Below are 25,656 nucleotides of genomic sequence, written 5' to 3' on the forward strand. Positions count from 1 at the left end.
GATTTCCGGCCATAGTTTGTATCAGCTGTCTTTTTTCACGGTTTATTTGTCTGTACATAACTGTGTCTTGAGGTGTACGTGAAGTGTAGGTACTTACGTACAGATGCACACGTGTGCGCACACGTGCGCCCACAGCGTAGGCAGCATTACATGTGTATAGTTGCGCATACACAGTTGATAATGTAGGCGTGTCTACTAATTATTTTCAATTCGTGGGCGTGTACATGTCTGCAAGCACACAGGCATCTGCATTTATGGGCTATGCGCATATGAAGGAATACGTATATGCGGCAGTAAATATTTACAGCATGCATGTGTAATATGTGTGTTTGTATATATATATATATATATATAATATATATATATATATATGTACAAACATATGTACATGCATGTCCATGCGCTGTAGATAGGTCCATGTGTACAGTTACATATTTACGTGTTCGTAGGCATCTGTACGCTTGTCCATATACACGTATATATCGCTAAGCATATCTTAGCATAGCTCTACGTTTCTGCGTATGTATCAAGTTGTATGCACACATCAAATTTGCGCATTCAAAGAACGTGAAGTTTTCTGACAAAGAAAAAACAGAGGTTGATAGTCTCGATCCGTGGGGGACCTTAACGAGTTGCTGAAGGAGCAGCTGCAGGCACAGCAGCAGCAGCTGGGCATGCTTCTTAGGGCAGCCGTTGGTCAGCTGGATGTAGATCTGATTAACATAAAGTGTGTTTGCATCTGTAGCCACTTCAAACAGTTTCTCGGCAATGCAGACGCCCCAGATAAGCGCAAATGTATGTAGGCGCACATTTTATTCAACTTCAGTCTTGACATAAATCATGCTCTCAAGCACAAAGAACAGCGACTAGAGGCGGCAGTCATGCGCCATAATCCATTTACACAATCGGCTGAAGGAACTGGCAGCTGGCCGGGGGAGCAGAGGGCTCATCGGAGCTCCGTCTGGGGATCCTTATGTGCCTACCTGCGGCGACCTCATATTGCACCTCGCATTTATTGCCTCCGCTTGGCCCATATGTAGACCTTGAAAATACCAAAGATATCGCTGATCACGCTCGTTAGATTGATGCTTTTTGCCGTTTCTGCGGTTATGTATGGAGCACATGCCCTGTCGGTCCCATTGCTGCACGGACGAATAGTTTAATCGGACAGGGCGTCGTACTATTGTTCGCTGTATTTCTTTTTTATCCAAGATGAGAGAGACGGGGTTAAATTGGCGCCTTTTGAAATGCCTTTGTTGCGTTCTTTGCCTAACGCATACTGCCATACTGAAAACTTCGTGAGGCCCATCTCCGTTAGGACGAAGCTACCAGTTGCATTAGGATTAAGCAAATTGAAGATGCAGTTTTCTATAAATTCTGTGGATTCTGTGGTTGTAAGCGAGTAATAAATCGGAGGGTTCTCACTTGGAAGTCTTGCTACTGGGAAGTGCGCATGCAGCTCGACGAGTTGAGCAGCCCTACTTAGTATATGGCCGCATTTCCTTTGCCAATATGTTGAATTCTGCGTTTTATGAATATTTTAAACATTGGAGGATGCATCGGCTTCTCTAATAACTTGGAGACAAGTGTATTTTCTTGTCGAGACGTTGCAGACAACGGCCGAACGCATCCCCTTTCTCTTGTCCATATGAATGACATCGGTGTCGCGTGTACGCATTCCATTCAACGCTTAACTAAGATTCCTGTGATAGCTGTTCCCTAGGCCGCAATTTTTGCTCACGTAGAGTGGTAATTGTGGCAACAGCAGCAGCTGAGGAATAAGGGCTCAGCAGGAACGGCCGAAGAGCAGCTCGGCAGATGATGCGAGGAGAATAAGCACCTGCGCAGCGAGAGATGCAATTTTAATAGCATCAGCAGATCCTTTAGCAACGGCAGAACCAAAAGACAACAACAGCGTTAACAGCAGTAGCGTGAACACATGCAGGGGCGACAGCAGCGGAACGAGCAGCAGCAGTGGTACAAAGACGAGAAAAAGGCGTCTAGCCACAGCAACGGCTAATGAAAAGGCCGCATCAGTTGGCACCGCTCTTCCTGTTGCTCCTGCTGTTGCTACTTCGTGGGGAAGCAGGGATGGCATTCATAATGCGGCATGCGTTGCAGAAGCAGCAGATGCTACTGCAGCGTCATTCAATATCTCTGCGTGGAGCACATAGGCCGTGCCCTCTCGCGGAGAGCCTTTGCAACCCACCAATGGCAGCGTCGCAGCTTCAGCAGGACTGGTTGCTGCAACCGCAGCAAAGTTGCAGGAATGGCATCCCGGCCGCATTCTCTCGTAGGGCACTGAGCGTGACCGCAACCAGCATGTGTGGCAGCAAAAGAAACGCCACCAGGAACACTGACAGCAGAACCAGCAGCAGCACTAGCGACTTCAGCCCCAATTGCCACTTGCGTTTGCTGGACGAAGAGGCACTGCAGCTTTTCCCCTCCGCGGTGCCTTTGGCCTGTACCGAGCTACCTGCTAGAGCCAACTGCAGCAGTAAGCATGACAACACCAGCAGCAGCAATGGGGAGCATGAGACGTGGTATATGATACTGCACGGCATATTGGGTGGGAGGCGCAACTTGCGGAGTTTGGCCGCAAATATTATCTGTGGAAACACAGAAACAACTGCTCAAAGTAGCACCTCCTGTAGCCACCAAAGGGGAGCTCCGCGGGGTCGGCAACGGGCGTTTTGTTTCGATCTAAGGGGCCATGGCTGCAGCGGGAGGGGTGAATTGAAGTTGCATCTGATGGCGAGGGATGTGTACGCCCAAATATACTTGCTGTTAACGGAATTGGCGAAGAAACGACGGGTGGATATCGGCTCGCTGCTGGCAGAGACTGGCAGCGGCGCCAACAGCAAAAACGGTAGCAACAGCGGTGTGCTGCTTCCTCACTGGCCGGGCATTATGCGCGTGCATGCGCTATCCAAAGCCCTTGGCGTCCGTTTAGTGTTGGTTGGCCACAGCTTTGGGGGCATGGTTTGCATGCAGTCAGCTTTAGACACATTGGGACTTCCTGTCTTTGCAGCTGTTGTTGTACTTGACATCGCCCCAAGCCCCTACCTGCTGCAGCCGCACCTGCTGTCACCCGAAGTTGCTTCAAGGGAAAGCACGAGCATATTTATACCATTTGACACAAACAGCAGCACTAAAAGCAGTAGCAGCAAAAGGAGCACAAGCAGCGAGAGCGGCAACAGCAGCAGCAGAATAGCTTGTTGTTTGGACGTGGCTCGTTTGGTACCTCCTCCAAAGGAGGGGGGATACTCTTCCGCTGCTCTTATATCTATCTTGGCTGACATTTCTCTGCCTCTCTTCAGCACGAAAGCTGCTGTAGCCAAGGTGCTGCAGCAACTGCAGCCCCCTATCAACCCCGCAGTGATAAACTGGCTATTGCTATCTCTGTCGACCAATAAGCAGAGAACAGCTGAGCTTGAGCACCTCACTAGACAGCAAACATGCGTATCAGACGGAGCCAGAATCAAACAGGGAGTAGTAATGCCGCATGAAATGCAGCGACAGCAGGACATGCAACAGCTGCAACAGCACCTGGTGGAGAAGCAGTTTGACGACGCCTTATGCTGGCACTTGGACCTTCTGGCCCTCCAGGAACTGGTTGCAACTAATATTAGCATGGGCTTGGCTGCTGCGCCTCTGTCCGTGCACAACCCGGAGCTGACAGCAGCACCAGGGACAGCAACGGCAACAGGAACATCAGCCACAGGGAGCAGACCATCCTACACAGGCCCATGCCTCTTTGTGCGGGGGGCCCTCTCGCCTTGGCTCAACTACAAGCAGCAGCAGCCTTCTATACACCGCCATTTCCCGAAAGCAACCCTGCGCGAGGTGACGCACGCTGGTCACTGGCTGCACGCACAGCAGCCCCAGCAAACAGCAGCCACTATTATGCAGTTCTTAAGGGCGCTTGGCTTGCAGTGAGCACGAGCTACCAACATCAGTACTGGCAGTAAATGTGGCGTTAGTAGTGGCAAAAGCAGCGGAGGAAGTCACACTCGCATGTTGGTGGTTCAGCAAAGGTGCATGAGAGCACGAGCCGCAATGAAGCCATTAATAGGAACAGTACTCACGAGGAAGTACCAGCAGCAAATGCAGTAAGAATACGGCAGCCGCAAAGTGCATTTCATGAGCTCCTACTTGTACTTACTTGTATCTCTGGTGCTGCTGCTGCTCTCTGTCTCATTGTAAAACCCTTTGCTTTTACTTCAAATGCATCTTAATGCGGCAGCTGACGTACAAGCAGGTGTGCTCTGTGCACAGCGCTGCTGCTGCTGCCGCTTACAACACTCTAGACACAAGCCGAAAATACCTCATCTAGCCGCTGCGCAGCTACAATTTTGCACTGAACAACGGTGTTTTTCTGGCAGCTCGATGGGGCCACCCAAATATTTATGAAGCTAATCGGAGCTTGGAGCTTGGTTCTTTGTAGACTCTGGTTCTCAGTGTTTGCCAAACATCGACCTTACACGGGGTTGAGGCATTGACAGCGTCTAGCCACAGCTGCTTGCATTTGCACACAGGGCGGAGAAGGCTGAAAATCTGTAGCAGCGACTTCGTCGCTGTAAAGGGGCCCGGGTTTCTTGAGGCAGCCGCTGCAAGCGTGCAATACTTCGCATTTATGAGCGAATTTTGTACACGTTTCCCGCTGTTATTAAGGTACTTCTGTTTCGCCCTCGTGCGCGTCGCTGTTTAGGATTATTTGGCATCACTTTTATTTCATGCCTTCTACGTCTGCAGTTTGTCCGGCACCATGGTGGATGGCCCGCGCATTGTGTTTTTTCCCAAGACTGGAGATCATAATTTCATTCCTTTGTCGCACCTAAGTTGCTACGCGCTGTTCCTACGGATTGTGAATTGGTACGTACCGCTCTCCGTACCATTGCAGGACAGTTGTTCTGCGTTGTGTGATGAGAAAATTGGCTTTGGATTACAGACGCGACCGGTTGATTTTGTGATATCTTAAACGTTGGTGGGAAAAATGAGGACGATTCTCATGTTTAACTTAAATTGTCTGCTGCTTATTTCAATTTTCATGACCCCTTCAGTTAGTTTTGGCTGGCGCTAGTGTGGCGAAGAAAAAGTTACTGATGCGGACACTGCAGCACCAGCACACATTTCGGCCAGTAATATCTATTTAGCTCTGTTACATAGGTTTTGTCTTGAGTGAATAATATTTTTTTCGAAAGGACTGATACCCATTATACAAAACAGCAAGACACCCACGGCGGCTGGCGTGTTCAGCTCGTAGCTTCACTTCCTGGTGGGTTCATTTGAATTCTATCGAGCAGCTAATTCACAGTTAAGTAGCAAACCTGTAATTTATTTGATGAACTCTACTCAACGAAGCTTAGTCATTAATTGTAGGGTTTCTTCTTTCGTGTTGCTGAATGAAGCGGTTGGAGGACAGCGCCCACCGCTCACGAGACACTTTCGGCGATATACCCCCAGTAATCTGTTCTAATCATTTAATCCTTGCTTCCAAATTGACATTTATGCCAATTTTCGCATGTTTTCAAGGATACAGGGACAGAAAATGCCAGAACCAGTGCAGAGCGCAACGGCCGCCTGCTGCAGCCCGCAGCAGCAGGAACAGCGGGAGCAATAGCAGCAGCCGCTGCTACTGTTCTGCCGCGTTGCTTCTGCATCCTTCTTAGGTGAAGAATTTAGCATTTGGCTTTGTCGACTTAGAATGGACTTTTTATTTTCGTCCTGGGGTTGCCGCTGCTGCAGACACTGAATTCGGCAGCAGCGGCAGCCGCCTCAGCAGCAGATCCGCACGCGGCTGGTGTCCCCCAGTGCTGCATTAACGACGGCTGCAGCATCAGCAGTATCTAGACTCAAATACACACCTTATTTTTCCTTAATTTTAGGTGGGCTGCATTGAGTTCAGCAGCAGCAGCTGTAGGAGCAGCTGCGGCAGCAGCTCCTTTGTGCGGCTCCAGTCCAGACCAGCAACTCGCATCTGTCGCCTTCGAGTCTAGGCGCAGAGCAGCAGCCGTCATGAGAAGTAGGACAATACTCAGGCGCAGCAGCGCCTCGCTGCTGCTGCCTACGCAGGAGCAGCTGCAACACCTCACAGAAACCCAGCAGCAGCAGCGGCTGCAGCAGCATAGGCGCAGCAGCAGTTTGAGCGTCCCTTTGCTGGGCACTCACGCAAAGTCTGCAAATCTTCAGCTGTGGGAGCAGCTACAGTGGCAACAGCAGCAGGGGCTGCAGCGGCAGGGACTGCAGCGTCAGGGGCAGCAGCTTTCGGATCAGTGGCAGCAGCAGATCCCGCTCCAGCAGTGGGGACAACAGCAAACTTGGCAGTGGCAATCTCAGCCTAATCTTCTGCAGCAGCAGCCACAGCCTGCTGCAACATCTGCGGCGGGAGCGGTGCCTGCTACCGTGGCTCCTATCAGCAGCAACACGCTTTTACGGCCTAAGGAGCTTCTAGAGTCCCACTGGCAGGATGTGCAGGCAGCAGCAGGAGCTGCCGCCCCTGTGAGCCCAGCCGTGTTTTCAACGGCAGAAGTACCTGCGCCTCTCTCCCGCCGAGCAACAGCAGCAGCAGTTGCTCCAGCAACGCCAGTGACAGTTCCGTGTTCCATGGACTGGGACCCGCTGCTGCTGCAGCAGCTGTGGCGAGCCGCGGCATACAACGAGCAGCAGCTAGATTATGTCGCTGCTCTCTTTGGCCGATTGCATGCGGTAGATCAACTACTGCGACCACCTACTACTGCTGCTCTCACACCTACAACAGCAGCAGTTGCAGCTGCTGCGGCGCCAACCACAGCTACCATCAGTGCAGCGGAGCTCGGCATGTTTTGGGTAGCCTACGCAGCAATGGAAGACGCTCCGTACTGTTGCTGCGAGGCCTCAACCCGGAGTAGTAGCAGCAGCAGCAGCAGGTGCTGCCTGGAGCGGCTGGGGCGTGTGGCTGCAGGCGGAGAAGGGAGGGTGGGGTTGTTATGTTTCACTCGTCTGGTGGCTCTATTGGACTGCCAAACATCCAACGAAGCTGCAGCGGCGGCAACGCTGCGGCTGCGGCTCATCTTCTCTTATTTCGCCGATGACTCACTGTTTGTGTATCAGCAGCAGCAGCAACAGCAGGGGATAAGCAGGAAGCGGGTGCCTGTGTGGAGTGACAAGAGTTACAGGGCGTTCAGGCTGGCCATGTGCCGCTCTAAGGCTGTGGACCGTAAATGCCAAACCCTAAACTCCATTAATAAACTTTGAAGTATTTCCGCGTGCCCCCCACCTTTGGTTGCTACGCCTTACACCTAATCTTCACCTAGCCGTAAAACCTAAAATATACAGCGCTCATACAGTAACTACGCAAGGGTTAAGGCTTCAACGTTCGGTGCTTCTGCTTAAGTGCCTGTTTGTGTTTGCCTCAGCGGCAAAATCTGGTTCCCTGCCTGCCTCTCTTGCGGACTGCCTGACCGCGCTGAGGTGCACGCACACTCCAATGCTGCTGGAGGCTCAGTTCTTTGCCTTGGTTCATGCAAACATTATATCGTAAGAAACGCAGTGACTGGTTTTTCTTAAAATGTGGCGTTCCCAGTCTAAGGTTAAGGGCTGAGAAACTGTACTGCAGGTCTAGGTTTCGACTAGGCGACCGAGCTTAAAGACTTGACTTTCAGAAATAAAAGCTTGAGTTAGAGGTTCAGAGCTTGGCAGAAGGTCTCAGGATCAGTCAAGCAAGCGTAACTCTTAAATTTTATTTTCAAGGGGACCCACAACAAGGGGTTAACGATTTATTTTTTAGGGTCATAATTTCCAAGGTGTACTGATGTCTGCAGGGGCACCTCTCGCTTCTTGAGAATATGTTTGTTTGGCGGAGGTGCTGATACACCTGAGCCGCTGTTTGGGTTGGACGCGCTGCCCTATCCCCCGACAGTAGTCAGAACTACAATCTTGCCTCCCGCCGCTCCCACTGCTGATGCTCCTGCTGCCGCCGCTGCTGCTCGTCGTCCTGCTGAAGCTCCGAGTGTTGCTGCTGCAGCGCCTTATATTACTCCGGCATTTGTTGCGTCCTCCGGTCATGCACGAGAAACTCCATTACACCTCCTGCAGCAGCAGCAGCTGCAGCAGCTCCATCTGCAGCAGCAGCTGATGCAGAGGACGAGCCTCAAGCGGGTCGCTATATCTTCTACGCTGCAGCGTGAGCAGCCATTACAGCAGCAGCCGCTGCCGCTACAGCAGCTCGAGGCCCAGGGACCGCAGCTACTGCAGCAGCACGAACAGCAAGATTGGTCTGCGGATCAGCTGCTATTGCAAGCTCGCGTCTCACCATCACAATACTTTTCTCCAGAGCAACATCAACAGAAACAGCAACACTTACACCAGAAACAGCATCAACTACAGCCGCAGCGGCAACAGCACACTTACTACCAGCTGCCTGATCAAGCAGGGCAGTCGCTTGCCGGTATATGCGTCAGCAACAGCACCATGGACCGGCATTTATTGCTTAACTCTACTGCAACAAACAGCAACAACAACACCAGCAACGCCCTGCACGAGGGGTACAGCTCCTTGCTACAGCACTCGTTGCACGTGCGGCAGCAACCAGCACACCAGCATTTGTTCCAATTGGCTCAAGAGCATCTCAGGACGGACTACGAAGCGGAGCAAGAGGTGCTGCGACTGCAACTATTACAGCAGCAGCAACAACAGCAACAGGAAATTCAGGGGAGCCTCAGGATACCGTCCGAGACAGAACAGATGACGCGTCAGTCGCCAGTCTTGATGCAGCCCCAGCAACAACAGCTGCAGTCTCTACGGCAGCATCAGCAGCAAGTGTGGCCCTATTTAGATGGCCCACTTTGCCATGGCACTAGTGAGGCGGTTGAGTTGTTTCTACAGCAGCTGCAACAGCAACAGCAACAGCAGCTCCTCCAGCAACAAAAACAACAGTTGCAGCTGCAGGAGGAGCCGCAGGAATCTGTGAGGTCACCCCCGCAGCTGCTTCCTCAACTGCCACAACTGCAGCTCAACCAGCAACAGTCTCTGCGGCTTCAGAAGTCGTTGCCAGAGCAACAGCAAAACCTCCAGCGGCTGGAGCAGCAGCAGCAACAGCAAGGCTCTCAGGAGTTACTGGGCTCTTTAACCCTCCCAGTTAGAAGGTCTCCTCCTGCTGTATGTAGGGGAGAGGGCTTGCAACTAGGACGAGGAGTGGCAGCTCCTGCAGCACCGACGGCAGAAGCACCCCCAGTAGCACCGGTAACAGCAGCAACACCTGCTCCAGCACTAGTAGAGACAGCTTCCGAGATGCCTGCAGCAGCTGGTTCATCACCAGCAGCAAGCGGCATCCCGTCGCTGTCCCTCGCTATTCAGCGGCCTGAGCCTCCACCACCACCTCAGCTGCAGCAACAGCAGCAAGAACAGCAGCAGCACCACCAGAGACAGCACGCAGATTGGAGCAGTAATACACGACGCGCGGTGCTGCTTCCTGTTGAATCCCTTGGCTCTGCGTCTCTTACCTCTTCAGTACCTCATACTGCAGCGACCGCAACTACAGCTGCGGGAGCAACAGCAAGAGGTGACGTAGGTAGCCCAGGCCCTCATGCTGCTGCTCCCCCAAGGCGGCTGCTCCTGCGTGCCCAGAGCAGTAGCAGCACCGCCTCCATCAGCCTGCAAGAGCCTCAGCAGCAGAGTCCCCCAAGGGTTGCTAGGGGAGGCAATAGCAGTAGCAGCGCAGGCAGCAGCATCGTTAATCGCAATAACAAAAGTGACAATCCTCCCAAACTCGCTGGTCCTGCATCAGCTTTGTTGCAAGCCCCAACGGTGCCCCCCGCAGCAGCAGCAGCAGCGCATGATACGGGCAGTGCTCTTGCACTGCCTCCCGTGTCTCAAGTAGCGCAAAAATCGGAGACGGCGCCGGCAGCAGTTGCTGCACCAGCAAGAGAGTGCACACCAGCTGCAGCAGGGGAGATGCTTGAGAAGTCGATGCCGAAACCTCTGCTCATCGACCACCAGCCATCAACAGCGGCGTGCAGCAGAGATACTAGTGATAACAGCAACAGCAACGGGAGTACAAACAGCAACAGCAATAGTATGGCAGTGCTGCCACTATTTCAACCTCAGCCATTGCTGCGCCGCAGCCGCGTGAGCGATCCCCCGGCGTCTCCGGTCGCGGTTGCTGCCGGAGCAGTAGAACGCAGCAGCAGCAACATCAAAGGCAACAGAAGCAGTAACAATGACGGCAACAGTGGCGGGGGTTTCAGCAATAATAGCACCAGCAGTAGCAGCGGAGGCGAAATGAGAAATACGAACCAAAACGAGAACTGCGCGATTACTGACAGTGCTAGCAGCAGCAACAGCAGCAGTAGGAGCGGCGTCAGCCGGCGGCTGATCCAATCCCTCATGTCGCCACTGCATAGCTCTGGAGAAGGCAAGTGCATCAATAAGAGCAGCAGCAGCAACAAAATCAGGAGCAATCAGGAGTATAAAGCAGCCTCCGCGTGCATGCAACCCAAGCAGCATTCTTCCCATTCATCTGGCGGCAACAGCGCTGACAGCGACAACGGCCGTAGTAGCAACAGCAGTGACACCACCAGAAACAAATCTATAAGGCCTCGCCACGACCTTCTGGCTGCTATTCAGAGGGAGTGTTGCGAGGACTCTGAACTGCTGCGGCTGCGGCAGCAGCAGCTGCAGCAGCAGCAGACACCCAAGGATGGCGGGGGTGCAACAGCGGCGAAGCCAGCAGCAAAAACAACAACAGAAACAGAGCAGGTAGCTGAATGTCTCCTCCGGGAACCGTGCGCGCTATCCCCTCCCTTGAGGCCTCATGGTCCGGCATCGAGGCAGCAAGATTCCCACCTGAAGCCACTGCAGCTCGCAGCAGCAGCGGCAGCAGCAGCAGCAGTTGCGAAGCCACGACAAAGCACAAGGATACCCTTCGGGTCCCCGGAGCAGTTGACAACAAGTCAAAGACACCAGCGGCAGCAATGGCAGGAGCAGACCGCTGCTTCAGCGACGACGGAACAGCAGCAGGAAGTCCAAGAGACACCTGTTGGGTCTCCTCGAGGAAGGGTAGCAGCAGCATCTCCAGGATCCACAAAAGCAATATCTTTTCATGAGGAGTTGAGGCAGCGCCTTCTGCAGCGAGGTGGTCCCCTCGAGCAGCAACAGCAGAAGCAGAAGCAGCAGCTTGTCCTGAGGCATAGTGCTGCGTCGCCGCCCGTCTTCGGGCTCCCTAGGGGACCATGTGCTGCTGCTGTTGCTACTGCTGCAACTGGAGCAGCAACAAGTGAGCAGCAGCAACAACTGCGGCAAGCAGAAGCAAAGACCGATGAGTTCTCAGGAGCTGGAACGAAAATAGCAGCTGCAACAACGGCAGCGGCAGCGCTGCCTACTGACAAGCTGCCCCAAGTGATGCTCCAGCAGCGGCAGCAGTCGAGGAAAATACAGGACCAGCAACAGCAGCAGCAGCAAAAGCATCCTGTCCCGAATCTTGGGGGTTCAGGTTCTTCAGGGGCAAAGCCAGAAACAACCGAAGCCGCAGAAGCAACAGCACTTGACCCGCCCAAAGAGGCTGATGCTTGGACCACTAGTGCTGATATCCCACGCGTTGGCTTCAGCGTCTTCGCCCCTCGTAAGCAGCTCACTTGTTATGACCCTCTCGCCTCTGCTGCCGCTGTTGCTGCCGCTGCCGCTGCCGCACAGGGAGCTGCGGCCGTGCAGCCTCTTGTGGCCGCGGCAGCTGCAGCTGCTGCTGCAGAAGCAGCAGAAGCAGCAGGCCTTGGAACAGCAGAAGAAACAGCTGAGAGAGCAGCACGACTCGCAAGAACTGCTGTTGATGTTGCTGCAGCAGCAGCAGCAGAGGCTGCAGACATAAAGGACCCAGAGGCAGCAGCGTCAGCAGCAGCCGCAGCTGCTGCTGCAGCAGACCCAAGTTGCAGCGATGCCGAGGGAGAAGAGCATCTGCTGCTTTTCTACACTAGGCAGCAGCAGCTGCCTTGTGGGATAGGTTCAACTGCAGCTGAAGCAGCGGCAGCAGCAGCAGCAGGAGCATCAGCAGCAGCAGATAATAGGGGACTCACTGGCTCTACAGAAGTCTCTGCTCCCAGCAGAAGCAGTAGCAGTGGCCGCACTTGCACCAGGAAGACTGCACCTGAACGTAGCAGCAACAGCAGCAGCAGCAGGGACAGCAGCGGCGGCAGCGGAAACTGTAGCAACAGCCTTGATGCTCTTGCACTCAGCTCCTCTCATGGAGTTTCCCCTATACTGGGGTCAAGCACTCCACTCACTTAACTGCACACAACGTTTTAGCTCGCTGCTAGGCATAACCAAGTTGTTGCTGTTTGCTCCACCTCCGCTGGCTCCGTCCCTGCCTCGCTAGCTAGCCGGCGGCTGTCCAGACAAGCTTGCATCTCTGCATATCGAACTGAAAAAGTGTCTCGCAACTAGCTATCTGGCTAGCCGGTCCAGGTAGCTGGACCCACTTTGCCGGACGGGTCATTTTGTCTTGCTTGTCAGAGTTCTAGTAACTTATTCGAATTGTCCCTTGTGGGCTGGCTTCGAGCTATTTTGGGTCGGTAGTCACTTCAGCAGCTACTAGTAGCCAGCTTCTCCTGTGGTAGCTACTCAGTTAAAAGTTACTGTCCTAGTTGGGTCTGGCGCAGTAAAGCTATGCACCCGTAGATACGACTCAATAGGTTCCGCCAATAAGTTGCTAGAATATCAAGTCACCTCACTATCTGAAGGAGCTGCTTTGTGCTGTGCTGCCGTTATTCCTGGTGCCGCTGCTGCCCTTGCATGCACATCAAGCACCATAGAAGAGGCACTAACCACGTGTTGTAAATTCTCACGCTCGTCCAATTGTGAATATTTAGCGTCCACAAAGTATATAAATTAATGCAGTATCTCTTATTCACCATGTTGGATTGCATGACTGGGGAATTATTAATAAGCCGCAAATGCCCTTTCATCGACCATAAGCAGCTTTGACACCGCGGATATCCTCAGCTAGTGACGGCCTGGGTACAGATACAAGAGGTATCAGAAAAGGGTGTAAAATTAAGTTTTACGCCTCCATAGTGTAGGATTCCGTGAATAACATGCAGTACACCCGAACGCGTCGGCAGTGCTTGACCGAATCGACGTCCGAAAAGGCAGCAGTATTTGATGTTGCCGTTTCTGTTGCAACTGCTGCTAATTTCTGTGTCAATATTAAATGAAAAAGCGAGTATGTGCAGGCAAATTTTCTTATCAATCTAATCTATTGCAGCCGCAGCAGCCACAGCAACGGCGGTCCATATTAGCAGCAACAGCAGCAACAAAAGCAAGTCGGCAGCAACTAGCCAATGGTAGATTGTGTCCGTGTTCCACGATTTTTGTCCTTTTTAGTCATTCTTGGCTCTTCCCTTTTTGAGTTCTCCACGAAGCACTAAACCGTAAGCCTTCAGCAGCAAACCGTAGAGCTTAAACCCTCATCCCAAAGGCGCGCCGCCGCAGCTGGCGCCGTCGATCGCCCTTCGTCTGAGTTCGTGTTCCCATTTCAGCCGGTCACATTAGTTCGTATCCTCTTGCCATTTTTTTCTCTATTTTAAATACAACGGCAGAAACTAGACTCTATACCCCAAGCAAGGCATAGAGCAACACAAACCAACTGCCGCTGCCGACCGGCGCAGCTACCCGGTGAGACAGGCATCCTTGCAAGGGCCGACTTACTGAACGCTAAATCTGATTCCAGCAACCGCAGATCCCAAAATGCTGGGCACGTCCATTGATTCGCCTCAAAGGGTGAGGCCTGCACAGCTGCGGCGTAGTAAGCCGCAGCAGCAACAGCAGCAGCAGCGACGGCTGCCCCCAAAGCAACAACAACACGCGTTATTTGTACAGACGCGAAAACAAGCAGCAGAAGCCGCAGCAGCAGCTGTTGCGGCATCTGCGTCAGGAGTCCGCGGCCTGCTCAACAGGTCGGACTCAGCAGCATCAGCAACATCAGCAGCAACAGGAACAAGCGGGGTGGCAAAAAGAGGAAAGCTTGTTGCAGTAACAACCTACTCTGGAACCCTCGATGACTATTTGCTACTGCACTCGACAGACGGTAGTAGCAATGGCAGCAGCAGCAGCTGCGCTGCTTCCCCCTTGAGAGGCAGCAGTGAAGAGGAGCTAAGGGGCAGCAGCATCCCATGGAACCCGAAGCAGCTGCAGCAGGCGCAACAGGTGAATGAGAGAGACTCTCGCCGGGTAAGCGACAGCTGCAATGAGGACGCCAAGCAGCAGCAGCAGGTGGAGGCTTCCTCCCGCGAGTCAAGCGACACACAGCAGCAGCAACAACCTTCGACTCGTTCCCAGTCCCAAAACGATGAAGAAGAACAGCAAGAACACGAGCAGCAGCAGCAGCAGCAGACTAGCAGCAGCAAAGACGGGGGGCGCCTCATCGTGCCCCCAGCTGTACGTACACCCGAAGGCGGAGAGCGCCGCCACTGGCCCTCTATGACCCTGTCACTGCTGCCTCACTTGTCTGATCTCCACGAGTTTCCTCGCATTGCTACTTTTGCCCAAAATGCTTCTGAACTGAAGAAGCTAGCTGAGGCACCGTTTGAAGCAATCAGTCCTGCCGCTGCTGCTCTCAAACTGCAGCAGCAACAGAGGCAGCAGTCACGCCAGAAGCTGCCAGTGCACTGGACTCTAGCCGACGGGCTGCGGAGCCTGTGCAAAATGTATGCTTGTACACTGTCTATGCACTGCTCTGCTGCTTGTGTGATATCCTTTTGTTGGCTTTTTTACTGTTATCGGTACTGTTGTTGCTGTCATGTTTTTGCTTCTGCTGCTCCAACAATATCTGAAATGATGCGCGTTGTTAATTTGCTTAAATTTTTCTTTGCTGCTGCTGCTGTTGCTGCATGTTTGTGTGCGGTGCCTTTGCCGCCACGTATGCCTGCTGAAGGTCATGCACCTTTTGCATTTATTCTTGACGTTGCGGCTGATTTCCCCGCAGTAAGAAGCCGGAGCAAGCCTCTTTGCCACCTATCAAACTACCGGTTCACTTCCCGAACGAGACTTCACCATCGGCAGGAGCAGCAGAAGCCTCGGAAGCAGCAGCAGAAAGAGCAGTTCCGGCAAATGGGACGGCAAGCGGCTGCAGCAGCAACTGCAGCAGACAGAACAGCAACTTGGAACAGCCAAGCAGAGGGAGCAGTAACAGTAGCGGGTCATCTGCCGAGGGTCCCTTTGCAGAAAAGGTTTCTGTACACTTGAAGAATGGAGGGCAAGGGCGAGTAGTGGCCGTCACCCCCACGAACAACCTAGTGGTGAAACTTCAGGTAACAAAATTTGGAGCTGTGTTCAAGGAACCATGGTTTGCTGGGAGTGTTTGGAATAGTTCTGGAGGCTAGAGTGTAGAGCCAGTGGCCAAGGGTCTACGGTTCAGAGCCAGACGCACCGTGCTGAAGACACGAGTCACCCTTTAGGATGTAAGCGGGAGGGATTGGGGTTTAAAGAATATATTTCAAAATATGTCATTATTCTTCAGAATGGGACGCATGTCGAGGCCCACCCATCTGAGTGTCGCTTCCTAATCGGTGGCATGCAGCTACCCCAGGCGCAGCCGCAACTGGAGGAGCAGCAACAGCAACAAGAGCTGGCGCACAAGCAGCAGCAACTACAGCAGCAGCAGCAACGAGAGGGGCAGTTTAAACTCTTGCCCAACCTGAGAGGGGTAGAGACAATCCCAACTGTCTCTGAGTTGCTGCAGAAGGCAGCCGCAGAAGCGGGAAGGACTCACAACACTGTTGTTCTTTCCAGCGTACGCACACCTTGGATGAATCATCGGCCCTCACTCCTAACGCCTTAACTGCAGCAACACCTGAACACTGCCAGGCAGCTACTTCTAGATAGCCCGTGCAAACTTTGCTGCTGCGACGGCATCTTTGGTGCTGGTGCTGCTATCGTCGGTATGCTTTAATGCTGCTGTTTTTATGGCCTGTTAATCTGCTGTTGGCGCTGCAGTTGGCTTCTGTAGCTCGCGTGTGCAAGACAGGGGAGTCTCTTTCAGTTTTAAAAGTAACAAAGAAGACATCAGAAGGAAACAAAGAGCAGAAAGAAGAGTTCCAGGCCATTTTCTCCACAGAAAATGGCAGAGAACCTTCCGTAAATGCCTTGGTCAGCAGCACCGAATACTGGCACGAGAACGTTTTAATGATGGGACTAGGAAACATAGGGGCTCGTAACCTCTTACTGAGGTGACGCAAAGCTAGTATTTGGTATTTGGTTACTTAGGGTTTAGGTTTTAGGGTTTCGATGTTGCGTGCAGGAAGAAGAGCTTTCAGACTTGCCTGAGGCTGTCATTCGCCCTCCTGGTATTTGCATGTTGACAGGACGGAAAAGTCAAGTAGAAAGCAGACAAATCATCAAGCCTCAAACAAGCACTTACGATGTTGTTAAGGCACCAGGGATCGTCAGACCCTTATACGGTAAGCCCTATGCCACAAAATTTGGACGCTTCACGATGCAGACAGGCAAGGGATGTCGCGAAATCCGCTGCCTCCTGGATAGTAACAGTATGAAGAGCGTAATCGCTTGAGAGCGTCTGGGGAAGGGCTAACTTGTAGTCTTTCGTCTGTCTGCAGATATAATAAGCCCCGCATCACAAATTCCTTCGGCTCTGCCCCGGAACCAGCAGCAGCAGCAGCAGCAGCCGCAGCGACAGCAACAGCAACAAAAACAGCAACAGCAACAGCAACAGCAGCCGCCCAGTGCCTTCATTCCGGAGACTCCTGAGCTAGCCCAGCTAGCTGCGCTAGCGGGGCCTGGAGGAGGCTTCGCAGCAGCAGCGGCAGCGGAGCTGGAGCTAGTGGGGCAGAAATGGTTTGGAGATTTGCAGCAGCAGCTTAGTAGAGACATGATGCAACAATACATCAACACGGCGCCACCTGGTGAGACAGAAATAAACAAGGACACGTACTAATGCACACATGAGCGTAGGCACGGACAGGCACTTCCATACACAACGGCACCGACAGATAGAAGGCGGTAACGTCTTGCTCGTAAGCTTGCATGCTAATCCATGTATCCTTCTTTTCTGCTTTGTGGTGTCGTTTAGCCATAGGTGGTTTCTCTGCCCCTTCGCAGCGTTCATTTGGGCCTCTCATATTTTCGTCCTCAAACGGAAACAGAAAAACGGGAAGAGTGATCAGAAGCGAAGAAGACGCCATTACCTACGCAACACCGGCGAATCAACAGTCCCGATTCAGCACAAACACTGGCGAGCTAGCTCTGTAGCTAGCTACCCAGCTAGCGAGCTAGCCAGCCAGCTAAGTAGCGTGAGGAGGGACTAACTAGCTGGGAAAAGATACGGCTAGCCAGATAGAGGCCCTTGGTAATTACGGCCATATTCCGCAGACTAGCTGGGCACCTGGCTAGGAAGCGGAATTTCCAGCTAAGGGGACACGAAGTGCACGGCACGGTGATCTGAGAGGGGAAAGGCGGCGGAAAACCATTGTCGCTTTATCAGGAGTGTCAAGAAAGCTTCTTACTTGCTCCTTTTTATTTCGTACCTATGCCTTGCTAATATCCTTTGCTTGCTTGTGCTTATCTCAGCTCACCTTTTTCTCCGTCTCCGTAAATCATTTTCTCTTCTTTTTTTCTCAGTCGAATTTTTTATTTACATGGCTTCTTTGCGTACACTATGTCCCAATTTGCTTATTTTGCCTTCGCGTGCCGTTCTTCTATTCGTTTCGCTTGTGGTCACTCCTCTTTCACATTTGTCTACTTGTTCGTTTTTCTCTGTTTCTATTTCTTTTGCCCTTTGTCTCTGTAGCTTGTGTCCTTACCCCTTGAATTGAAAGGGAAGTCCTCTGAGGTTTGAAGTACGCCAGTTGCTACCACTTGTCAAATCCCCAAGTAATAAGTTACAATAGCACAACGACGTATTCTTGACTTTCTCCTCTCCTGCATTATTATTTCTCCTCTGTACATTGTGAGGGTTTAATGCTATGGGCTTAGCTTTTGTAGGTTTATTCCTTCCGTTTCAGAGACAAACCTCCATTCTTAATATCCAAAGGTTTAACCCCGATTTCGGCAGTATGAAGCTTTTAACGCAATGCAGCAGCTATTGAGACAAAATAATTGGTTTGTTAATCCAGCCCACCCGGAGGCAGACGAGCCACAGCATGTTGCCACTAACACTCGCTGAAAGGGGGCTCCTTTAGGTAACTATCCCAAGGATCATTTAGAGGGCTTGAAGGTATAATTATACCGGATGTTCAACCCAAAATTCTATGCCCTATCGCAAAAGAGACCCTAGGCGTTGTTCCAGATGCTCGGCTATTGCTGCTTCGTCCTTTGCTGCAGTTCACACCCCCGATAGCCGTAGACCCGGCGCCTTGAGCCCTGGAAAGGCCTTCAATAAGAAAAGTTGATATCCCCGGTTTACTATAAATGAGGTTCTAAATTTTAGGTGCAGGTTTTACTCACTTAGCCATGGTGCCCTGGATGAACGTGGGTTGCTCGAGAGCTTCTGCAGCAGCAGCTTTTTGTGCTTCCTTCCTGGCTGTTGTTGGTGCTGTTGCAGAGATTCCTGCTGCCCTAAGCGCGGAACCTCCCTAACAGCTGACGGGCAGGAAACTTCTCGTTGCGGTAGCTGCAATGCACACCAAACGCGCTTAAGCTTCCAAAACTCTCCTCTGGGTGTCTAACTGCGCACAAGAGAATAAGGCTGCTATGTCCAACCTGCAGTCTAAACTTCTGATCGAACAGGTCTTCTTTGCATGGCTGCATTTCCCGATAGGGGGCTTGAACAATGCATTGCCATTGCCGATCAAGCCTGCAGGCGAGGCGAGTGTCATGATTTAGCACCTAGTGTTTTCAAAATACAATGAGCAGCTTATGTTTTGGAGATAGGAGTCTGACCTGTCTATCAATTTCTGAGTTTGCACATTCAACGAGCTCTTGGAGGATTTGTTCCTCCGTTTCTGCTTCGTCCTCCTGCTACAAAACCAGCCAGCACAAAGCCTCCAGCCTTAAACGCCAACTGTAAGTACTGATTCCTTAATCCTAGGTGTTACACTATTACGCAGACAAAGAAAGGAATGTATACACAATTCCCTGCCTTGGAAGTACAGTTAAGCCTTTAGGCTTTTCAGAATGGTGCTCAGAAGTGAGCCGAGCTCACAAACTGAGCCGTGCCATCTTCGAGAACTTCATTCAGCATTTCATCCTGGGGAAACGAAACACGCAAGAAGAATAAAATGTCAAGTTTAAGCTTCGGAGGGCATCAAGTAGGACTCGAGACAGTCTTTAAGATTTAGAGTCGAGGGTATAGTACCAGTAAGCCCAGCTTGAGAGACTCTCGTGTGAAGCCCTTGACGGCCAGCTGCATGGTTTGTAGGTCTGCTGCTTTGTTTGCTAAAGACAAAAGCTGTCAGTAAAAGCACAAGGCACAAGCTATATCACTAGCAGTAATGATCATTTGTTCGCCAGTGCAGGCTTGAAGATTTAGGGCTGTGGTACTCGGCTGAGCGTAACCTTTAGGATTTTAAGTTAGAGACATCGGGCAGCGATTAACAGCTAAATATTCCGGGATCCTTCTCAGCATCCAGGAATCATAGTTAACAGTTTAGAGCTCATTTCTGTAGCCGGGACTTCATTCCGCACCTTTGCGCAGCCCCTGAAGTGTCTGTGGAGCTCCTGGGTCGCTTGTTGCTGTTGAACCTGTCACGCCCAACGACGACTCCAGAGCTGACACCCTGTGCCTGGAACGGCAAATTCTAGGCCTAAGCCGCGAACCAGAAAATAACTTGGGTTAATCGCTCCTAGGCATACTAAGGGCAGGGAAAACTGCGATGTTTGCCAAGGGTAGCATTAAAGTCTATGGCCCATAATGCCTGACTTGCCTGAAGATCAGCTGCCCCTAGTTGAGCCTTGCAGCGAAGGATGGCTCCTCGTCTCCGCCTCAGTACAATCAGCTGCTTGGTTTGAAGTGTATCAATACGCTGAGATAGGCGCAAAATAACAATGATAGCTAGTGCTAGGGGTTGACAACCACTCCTGAGGATTTTACACATACGGTTCAGCGCTTAAACACACGCATTTATACTTTGGAATTAGCTGACGAGACTATTTCATTATAGTACACGCTAAGTCATAAACTCTGGTATTTAATGCCTACTGCCTACTCTCCATCGGAATTAAGAACATAGGGTTTGGTGTAAAGGGCTTGTTACTCCGTTTGTGGCTTGGATCTTCAGCTGGTTAAAAAGTTTTTGTTCTTCAAGCTCCGCCTTTTGGTGTTGTCTTTCTAATGAGCGCATAGAGCGCGCAATGCGCCTCCTCTGTGCTTTCACTGCCTCTGCGATTTATAAAACAGAGAAGATTAGAAGTTGAGTAATTGGCCAGAAAATGCTTGAAAATTCTCTACTTTTGATTTAGTAAGCATAGCTGTCAAAAAGAGTGGGAGATGTCAAGGCATAGGGACAGGTCGAAGTGCATAGACGGCTGCGTGCACTCTAGGCATACAGGGGTGCGTAAACTCTAGCATACACACTGACAAGATACGAGAAACAAGACAGAGCTGCGAACAGTAAGGGGGAATGCTACAGGAGCAGACTGAGCTGGGGAGACAGCCACAAAGGCAAAACTAAACAATCGAACTCCAGTGCAGAGAATGAAAGAGCAGCATGCGTATAAGAATAGAGAAGCAGAGTGACAAGTAAAACGACACACTGATACCAACGCGGCTAAAAGTAGGCTGCGCGAACATAGCAGCCCTCTATCAGCCAGAAGTTTGTGCGGCACGAGCTTAATAAGTTAATGAAAATGAAAGTGTAGGCAAGGGCTCCTGAAGTGCTCCTGCAACATGGATGCCCAGTCACCTGACAGAGCGTCCGCCGAGTCCCCTCCACATAAGCTCTTCTTGATGTCCTGAAACATTTTACTAGTATAGACTCAGTGATCTTTATTGAAAAATTCGATATATTGCCTTTTGTTGGCCGGGGTTATGAGCACACGCCGCACTGGTCGACGGCAAACCAATGGACCACTGGACCCTTTGTTGAAACGACGAGTTATGGGGACAAATTAAAGTCAAAAGCAATACTACTATCAATAAAAAATTCATATTTAATGGTAAAGAGAAGCAATCAAGATATTATAACATCTACAGGGCAAGAGAAGAATACTACCGAAGAGGCTGCCGCCGCGCGATTTCCCATTTCACCAGCCAACACTAGACAATGACGCGCTGCCGTTGCTGTGTCTTCTCCTTGCCTACCCGCTGTACATATTAAAAAGGAGTAATAATGGCAATAAAAGTTCATGCATGGCGTCTTGCTTTTTCCCTGCTAGAGGTCCTGTCGCGAATAACCACGCGGATATCTCAAACGTGATTATTAAGGTGTCGTGAAAGCCCTGAATCACTAAATTAATTTGAACATGTATGAGTGTATCTTTGGCGGCGCCGCTCAGCTGTACTGAAGGGTGCAGGATGCTCAGTTACAGATGCGGCGTTCGCTGCAGTATAATGTTGTGTTCAACCTGTAATTGAAGCCGAAGCAACACACACTAAAAACTGGATGATACGTAGTGCTTCCATCAAATCGGTTTCCGCCACGTTAACAATGATTACGTTGGTACGCTTTTCCTGCATAATCTGACACTTCCTGCGGCCCAGCTACTGTTGCTTCTCCATTGGAGTACGAGCCCTGTTAATGTTTGTTCTTCTTTATTGGAACTAACTGGAGCAATTCAGCCCCCCTGAAGTGTACTATGTTATTCAACTTTATTTCCAGACGAACAAGAGCTGCATACATGGCACGAAAACAGTGCTGGATTGTACGTGTAGACACTCATCACACACCGCAGCACAGCCCAAGGGCAATCGTCTTGCAGGGTGGACGGTGTGGGATAGTTTTACGCATGACAGATACTGAATGGAAGATTTGGGGCACGAAACTACAAAAATGGAATTGGTCATCAAGGCTTTGGGCTCATCACAAGCCGCAAGTCCTCCACGTCCCAAAGCGCCAAACCCTAAATCCTGAATCGCTTGCTCCCCGTTGAGTCAGAGCAGAGAAATGGCAAAGGCTGCATTCGCCCATCTTTCTCTCCAACTCTGAGGGCTTCAGCTTTGTTTTGTATATCTAATCCATGCTGAATTGCGCTTTTTCTCTAAGTGTTTCTCTCCTGTTTTCAACCTCCTCGAAATGACAAAGAGCGCGTACAGAGGCCCTTGTACAAAGCTCAAAATACATAAAAGAAACAAAACAGAAATAAGGGAGAGGAGAGGCATATGGAAAGCGGCAGATATCAACGCAAAGGAAGCACTTTGAGACGCTCGCATGTTTATCTGCCTCTATCTCTTCTCCTATTTGTGTTTGTCACTATTTGTTCCCTTTGGGGCCATCAGCCCTTTGGCTTCTCCTTGTGTGGGCATATAAACCCAGGGCCGAGTCCAAAGTAGTACACCCTAATCCAGATCAGTTTCCAAAGAAGCGCTTTCCACTTCATATTGATCCCTTTGATGAGGATTTCTGCAAAGAAAGATTCGTGATACTCGCAGCCCTTGTGGGCAACAATGGGGGCTGTCCGTACACGCCAAAGTCTGCAGCGGCTAGCCCTCCGTTCCTATAGCTTGTGCCGTAAGTAGGTGCTTCCACTGCTTTTGCTGCTGCTGGTCCTGTTGGTGCTCCCCCTGGCACTGCTGCAACTGCTACGCTGCGGCGAATTGTGTCTTCTGGAGAGGGGGGCAGAGCAGGAGTTGTTGTCCACCGGATAACAGTGCCCTGTCGTGTCTCCTGAGCACTTTGGCCATTTACTGCTGCAGCAGCAGCTGCGGCGGCAGCCGCTGCTACTGTAGCTGCGGTTTCGCACAAGCGAGAGCTGCTGCCTGGGCTTGAACCGGGGACTTGCAGAGATACCCCAAGGTCGTAGTACTTGCCACCTCGGCAGACCTCTGCCGTTAGGGCTGGAGGCAGCAGCCGGGGGAGCAGCAATCTGACGTGAAAAAGCATCAAACTAGCAGCTTCACTCTTAATAACAACTACAATAACGAAAATGCATCAGGGAGATAAGAGGAAAAGAATGGTGCATGACAACAAAAGATGCTGTTCTAGAATCAGAGAAGCACCGGAGTTCCCTTTACGAAGTACAACGCGCACTTAACCAACACGCACGAAGGAAGGCCTCAGAGCTGGAAATACAACTCATGTTGTAACTCCATACGCCTTGCTCTGAGCGACTCAACCTATGTATTAGACGCACCTGAGGATCGCCGCGACCGCGGCAATCACAGCAGCAATCACAAACAGTCGCCTCGCCGCGCCGATCTCCACGCTCCACCAGCCCGCAGCTAATTGCAGCAGAGTTCCAGCCAGCGCCAACAAGCCGGAAAGAAGCATCCTACCCCAAAACGGCTGAAGCATGCGAACGCATACAAACCTGAAGCCCTGGTCTGAAGTTTTGCCGCTAATGGCTCCTCCATCCATGCTCTCAATGATGCAAGTCCAACAAACGCAAGGGTTCTGTGTTGGTAAGCATATGATCACCTGAGCAACTACATGGGCTTGCGTATAAATGTAATAAATGGTACCTGCATATATTTATGCAGGTCTATATGATGTGCGTGAATGTGTGTGTATGCGTTTGCGTGTACTGTCGTTCACTCAAAAAAAACATAGACAGCAATACATTGAGTTTAGCAACTAGCTTTGTCAGTGCGCGCATCTTTTCCTGGGTCTCGCAACTTCGATATTCAGCAAACGCTTATCTCATGCCTTCTCTAGCCTCCTTTCAGTGCTTACCAGTGGATTGGGGCTGCTTGCTGCTGTTTCCCAACAGTTAGAGGAGGCAATTAAGAAAAAGAAAAGGAGAAAACTTCCGAAGCGCCACAGCCACACAAATGAGGCAGGGAACCCCAACTGAGTCAGTCGGTGCTCAACAAGCCGGTGAGGTTCGTAGTCGCCTTCTGCCAATATCGTCATGGGGGAGCCCTGAGAATGTTCACATCAGCGAGTTCAGACACCACCACTTCCATGCCCCAGTGCCTAAGGCCGGAAGCCTGCACTTTAATTCTCACCCTCATTCCTATACGACTCCCTCGCTCACCGTCTTTGCATCGGCCGGTGCTTCGAGCACAGTTCTTCCAGAGCCAAAGTAGGTTTTGGTTTGCTTGCCAATGAGGCTGACGTGTGTAGACTTGTTGCCCCAAAAAGAAATTCGTACATCTCCTATTTGTGGAGCCAGTGGATTGCCGGTGTACAAATAATTCTTGTATACTAAAGTTGACTGGGAGTCCACTTTACGCGGTGGCCTGGAGCTCTCCGCCGTGTACACCCCATCTTCTTCCAGCGGAAGCTGTTGCTTCTCTTTAAAATAGCCAGAAAACGAACCAGGCAGTGTATAGCCACCAGCCCGCAAGCCAGACGCCAGCTGTACAAACACCTCATACAAAGAAGCAGTATTATCTTGCCAAGATACAAACAAAAAGCAAAATAATCAAGTTACAGGGTGATATGAATAGAAACGCCTAGACAATTGACTCCAAATGCTGACTTCTAATCATCTGGCGCCTGACTTTGTACTGCAAACTCTGAATGTTAGCGTTCTGGAAGACATGCCTGGCGGCCAATTGCAGGAATGTGTGGAAAGAACTCAGGATTACGCGACCCATCAATGTAGCTCCAGAAAGAATCCGATATCTGCATTGTACGTACAAAATAGCAAGTTCTGAGCTCTAGGCTTTCACTTTGAACACTATATACATATATGTATATATATATATATACATTTCAGGTCATCATTTGCTTGGCTACGGAGAAAAACTCAGCCTCTGAAGAACAGCAGACTAGATATTTTGGACCCTGCCAAACAATTAAACCCTGAAAGCCCTCAGTCTCAGTCGTATGCGCTCTATAACTCTGTTCGGCAAGCTGCCAAAGGCCCTAATTCCTGAACTCCAAGCCCTCTCCCCTTATTCTCACGAGGTGGTCAATCCATTCTGCCTTCCTGCCTCCAAAGAGCAGGTTTGGGATTCCAGTGTACTGAAACATCTCTGCTCTGAGTTCAAAAAAGACGCCGTGGAAAGCTGAAATATTCTTGGCGAAGTTTGAAGGCGGGTAGAAAGTGGATGAGTTCCGAATAGGACACTCGAGGTGTACGTAAAGCCCATCATTCTGGGGGTTAGGAACACAGGAAGAAGGAACTAGCTCTTCCAGGACAGGGGTTAGTTTGTGCACTTCTCTCGCGAAGCTGCGCTCCTTAATGATCACGACCATCGATGACAGCAGCACCAGCACCAGCATCAGCCAAAAAGCCTTGCGCTGGGCCCCTGGAGGGAGCCCGCAAGATCCACAGACCACCATTGAGGTGTAGGCTCGCTATAGCACACGAAAAGGCCGCAGCAGCGGCTGCCGCTCTTGGGAGGATGAGCAGCTCGCAGGCCAGCCACAAAGTGAAGGCCCCGAATTCGAGTCTCCTGTTGCCGTCACAATAACAGCAATGAAAATTGCTGCTGGCGCGGTCGTCGGCTGCAGTGGTCGGCTGCCGACGCTATCGGCTGCGGTATTGGCTGTGGCTGGGGCGCTGCTGGGGCTCTGGTGGGCTACCGGAGATCTCCTTCAACTCATAGATTGTCTAAATTAAAGCTGTTTGGGGCCAAACAGTAACGAATAGTATTACGGGTGGATGGTGGGGCCGTGGGAGACAGAA

General features: G+C 51.2%; 4 protein-coding genes across 4 annotated transcripts; 3 read left to right on the forward strand and 1 right to left on the reverse strand.

The window, feature by feature from the left end:
• Positions 1-2,322: 2,322 nt before the first annotated feature.
• Positions 2,323-3,939, forward strand: ENH_00066880 (hydrolase, alpha/beta fold family domain-containing protein, putative; the record flags this gene model as incomplete). The annotated part of the gene is made up of 1 exon (XM_013582290.1): positions 2,323-3,939. The coding sequence occupies one exon, from the start codon at positions 2,323-2,325 to the stop codon at positions 3,937-3,939; it is 1,617 nt and encodes a 538-aa protein (XP_013437744.1).
• Positions 3,940-6,018: 2,079 nt separating this feature from the next.
• ENH_00066890 (hypothetical protein, conserved) lies at positions 6,019-12,258 on the forward strand (the record flags this gene model as incomplete). The annotated part of the gene is made up of 3 exons (XM_013582291.1): positions 6,019-7,198; positions 7,398-7,518; positions 7,803-12,258. The coding sequence occupies 3 exons, from the start codon at positions 6,019-6,021 to the stop codon at positions 12,256-12,258; spliced, it is 5,757 nt and encodes a 1,918-aa protein (XP_013437745.1).
• Positions 12,259-13,716: 1,458 nt separating this feature from the next.
• Positions 13,717-17,235, forward strand: ENH_00066900 (hypothetical protein, conserved; the record flags this gene model as incomplete). Its single annotated transcript, XM_013582292.1, has 7 exons — positions 13,717-14,675; positions 14,954-15,278; positions 15,488-15,760; positions 15,964-16,116; positions 16,268-16,427; positions 16,584-16,889; positions 17,057-17,235. The coding sequence occupies 7 exons, from the start codon at positions 13,717-13,719 to the stop codon at positions 17,233-17,235; spliced, it is 2,355 nt and encodes a 784-aa protein (XP_013437746.1).
• A 5,219-nt stretch (positions 17,236-22,454) lies between these two features.
• ENH_00066910 (hypothetical protein, conserved) lies at positions 22,455-25,310 on the reverse strand (the record flags this gene model as incomplete). The annotated part of the gene is made up of 5 exons (XM_013582293.1): positions 22,455-22,944; positions 23,212-23,363; positions 23,751-23,939; positions 24,055-24,378; positions 24,930-25,310. 5 exons carry the CDS (start codon positions 25,308-25,310, stop codon positions 22,455-22,457), a joined length of 1,536 nt encoding a protein of 511 aa, XP_013437747.1.
• Between the last annotated feature and the right edge of the window lie 346 nt (positions 25,311-25,656).

This window comes from Eimeria necatrix, genomic scaffold (genome assembly GCF_000499385.1).
Source record: "Eimeria necatrix Houghton genomic scaffold, Enh_scaff61, whole genome shotgun sequence".
Taxonomy (NCBI): domain Eukaryota; phylum Apicomplexa; class Conoidasida; order Eucoccidiorida; family Eimeriidae; genus Eimeria; species Eimeria necatrix.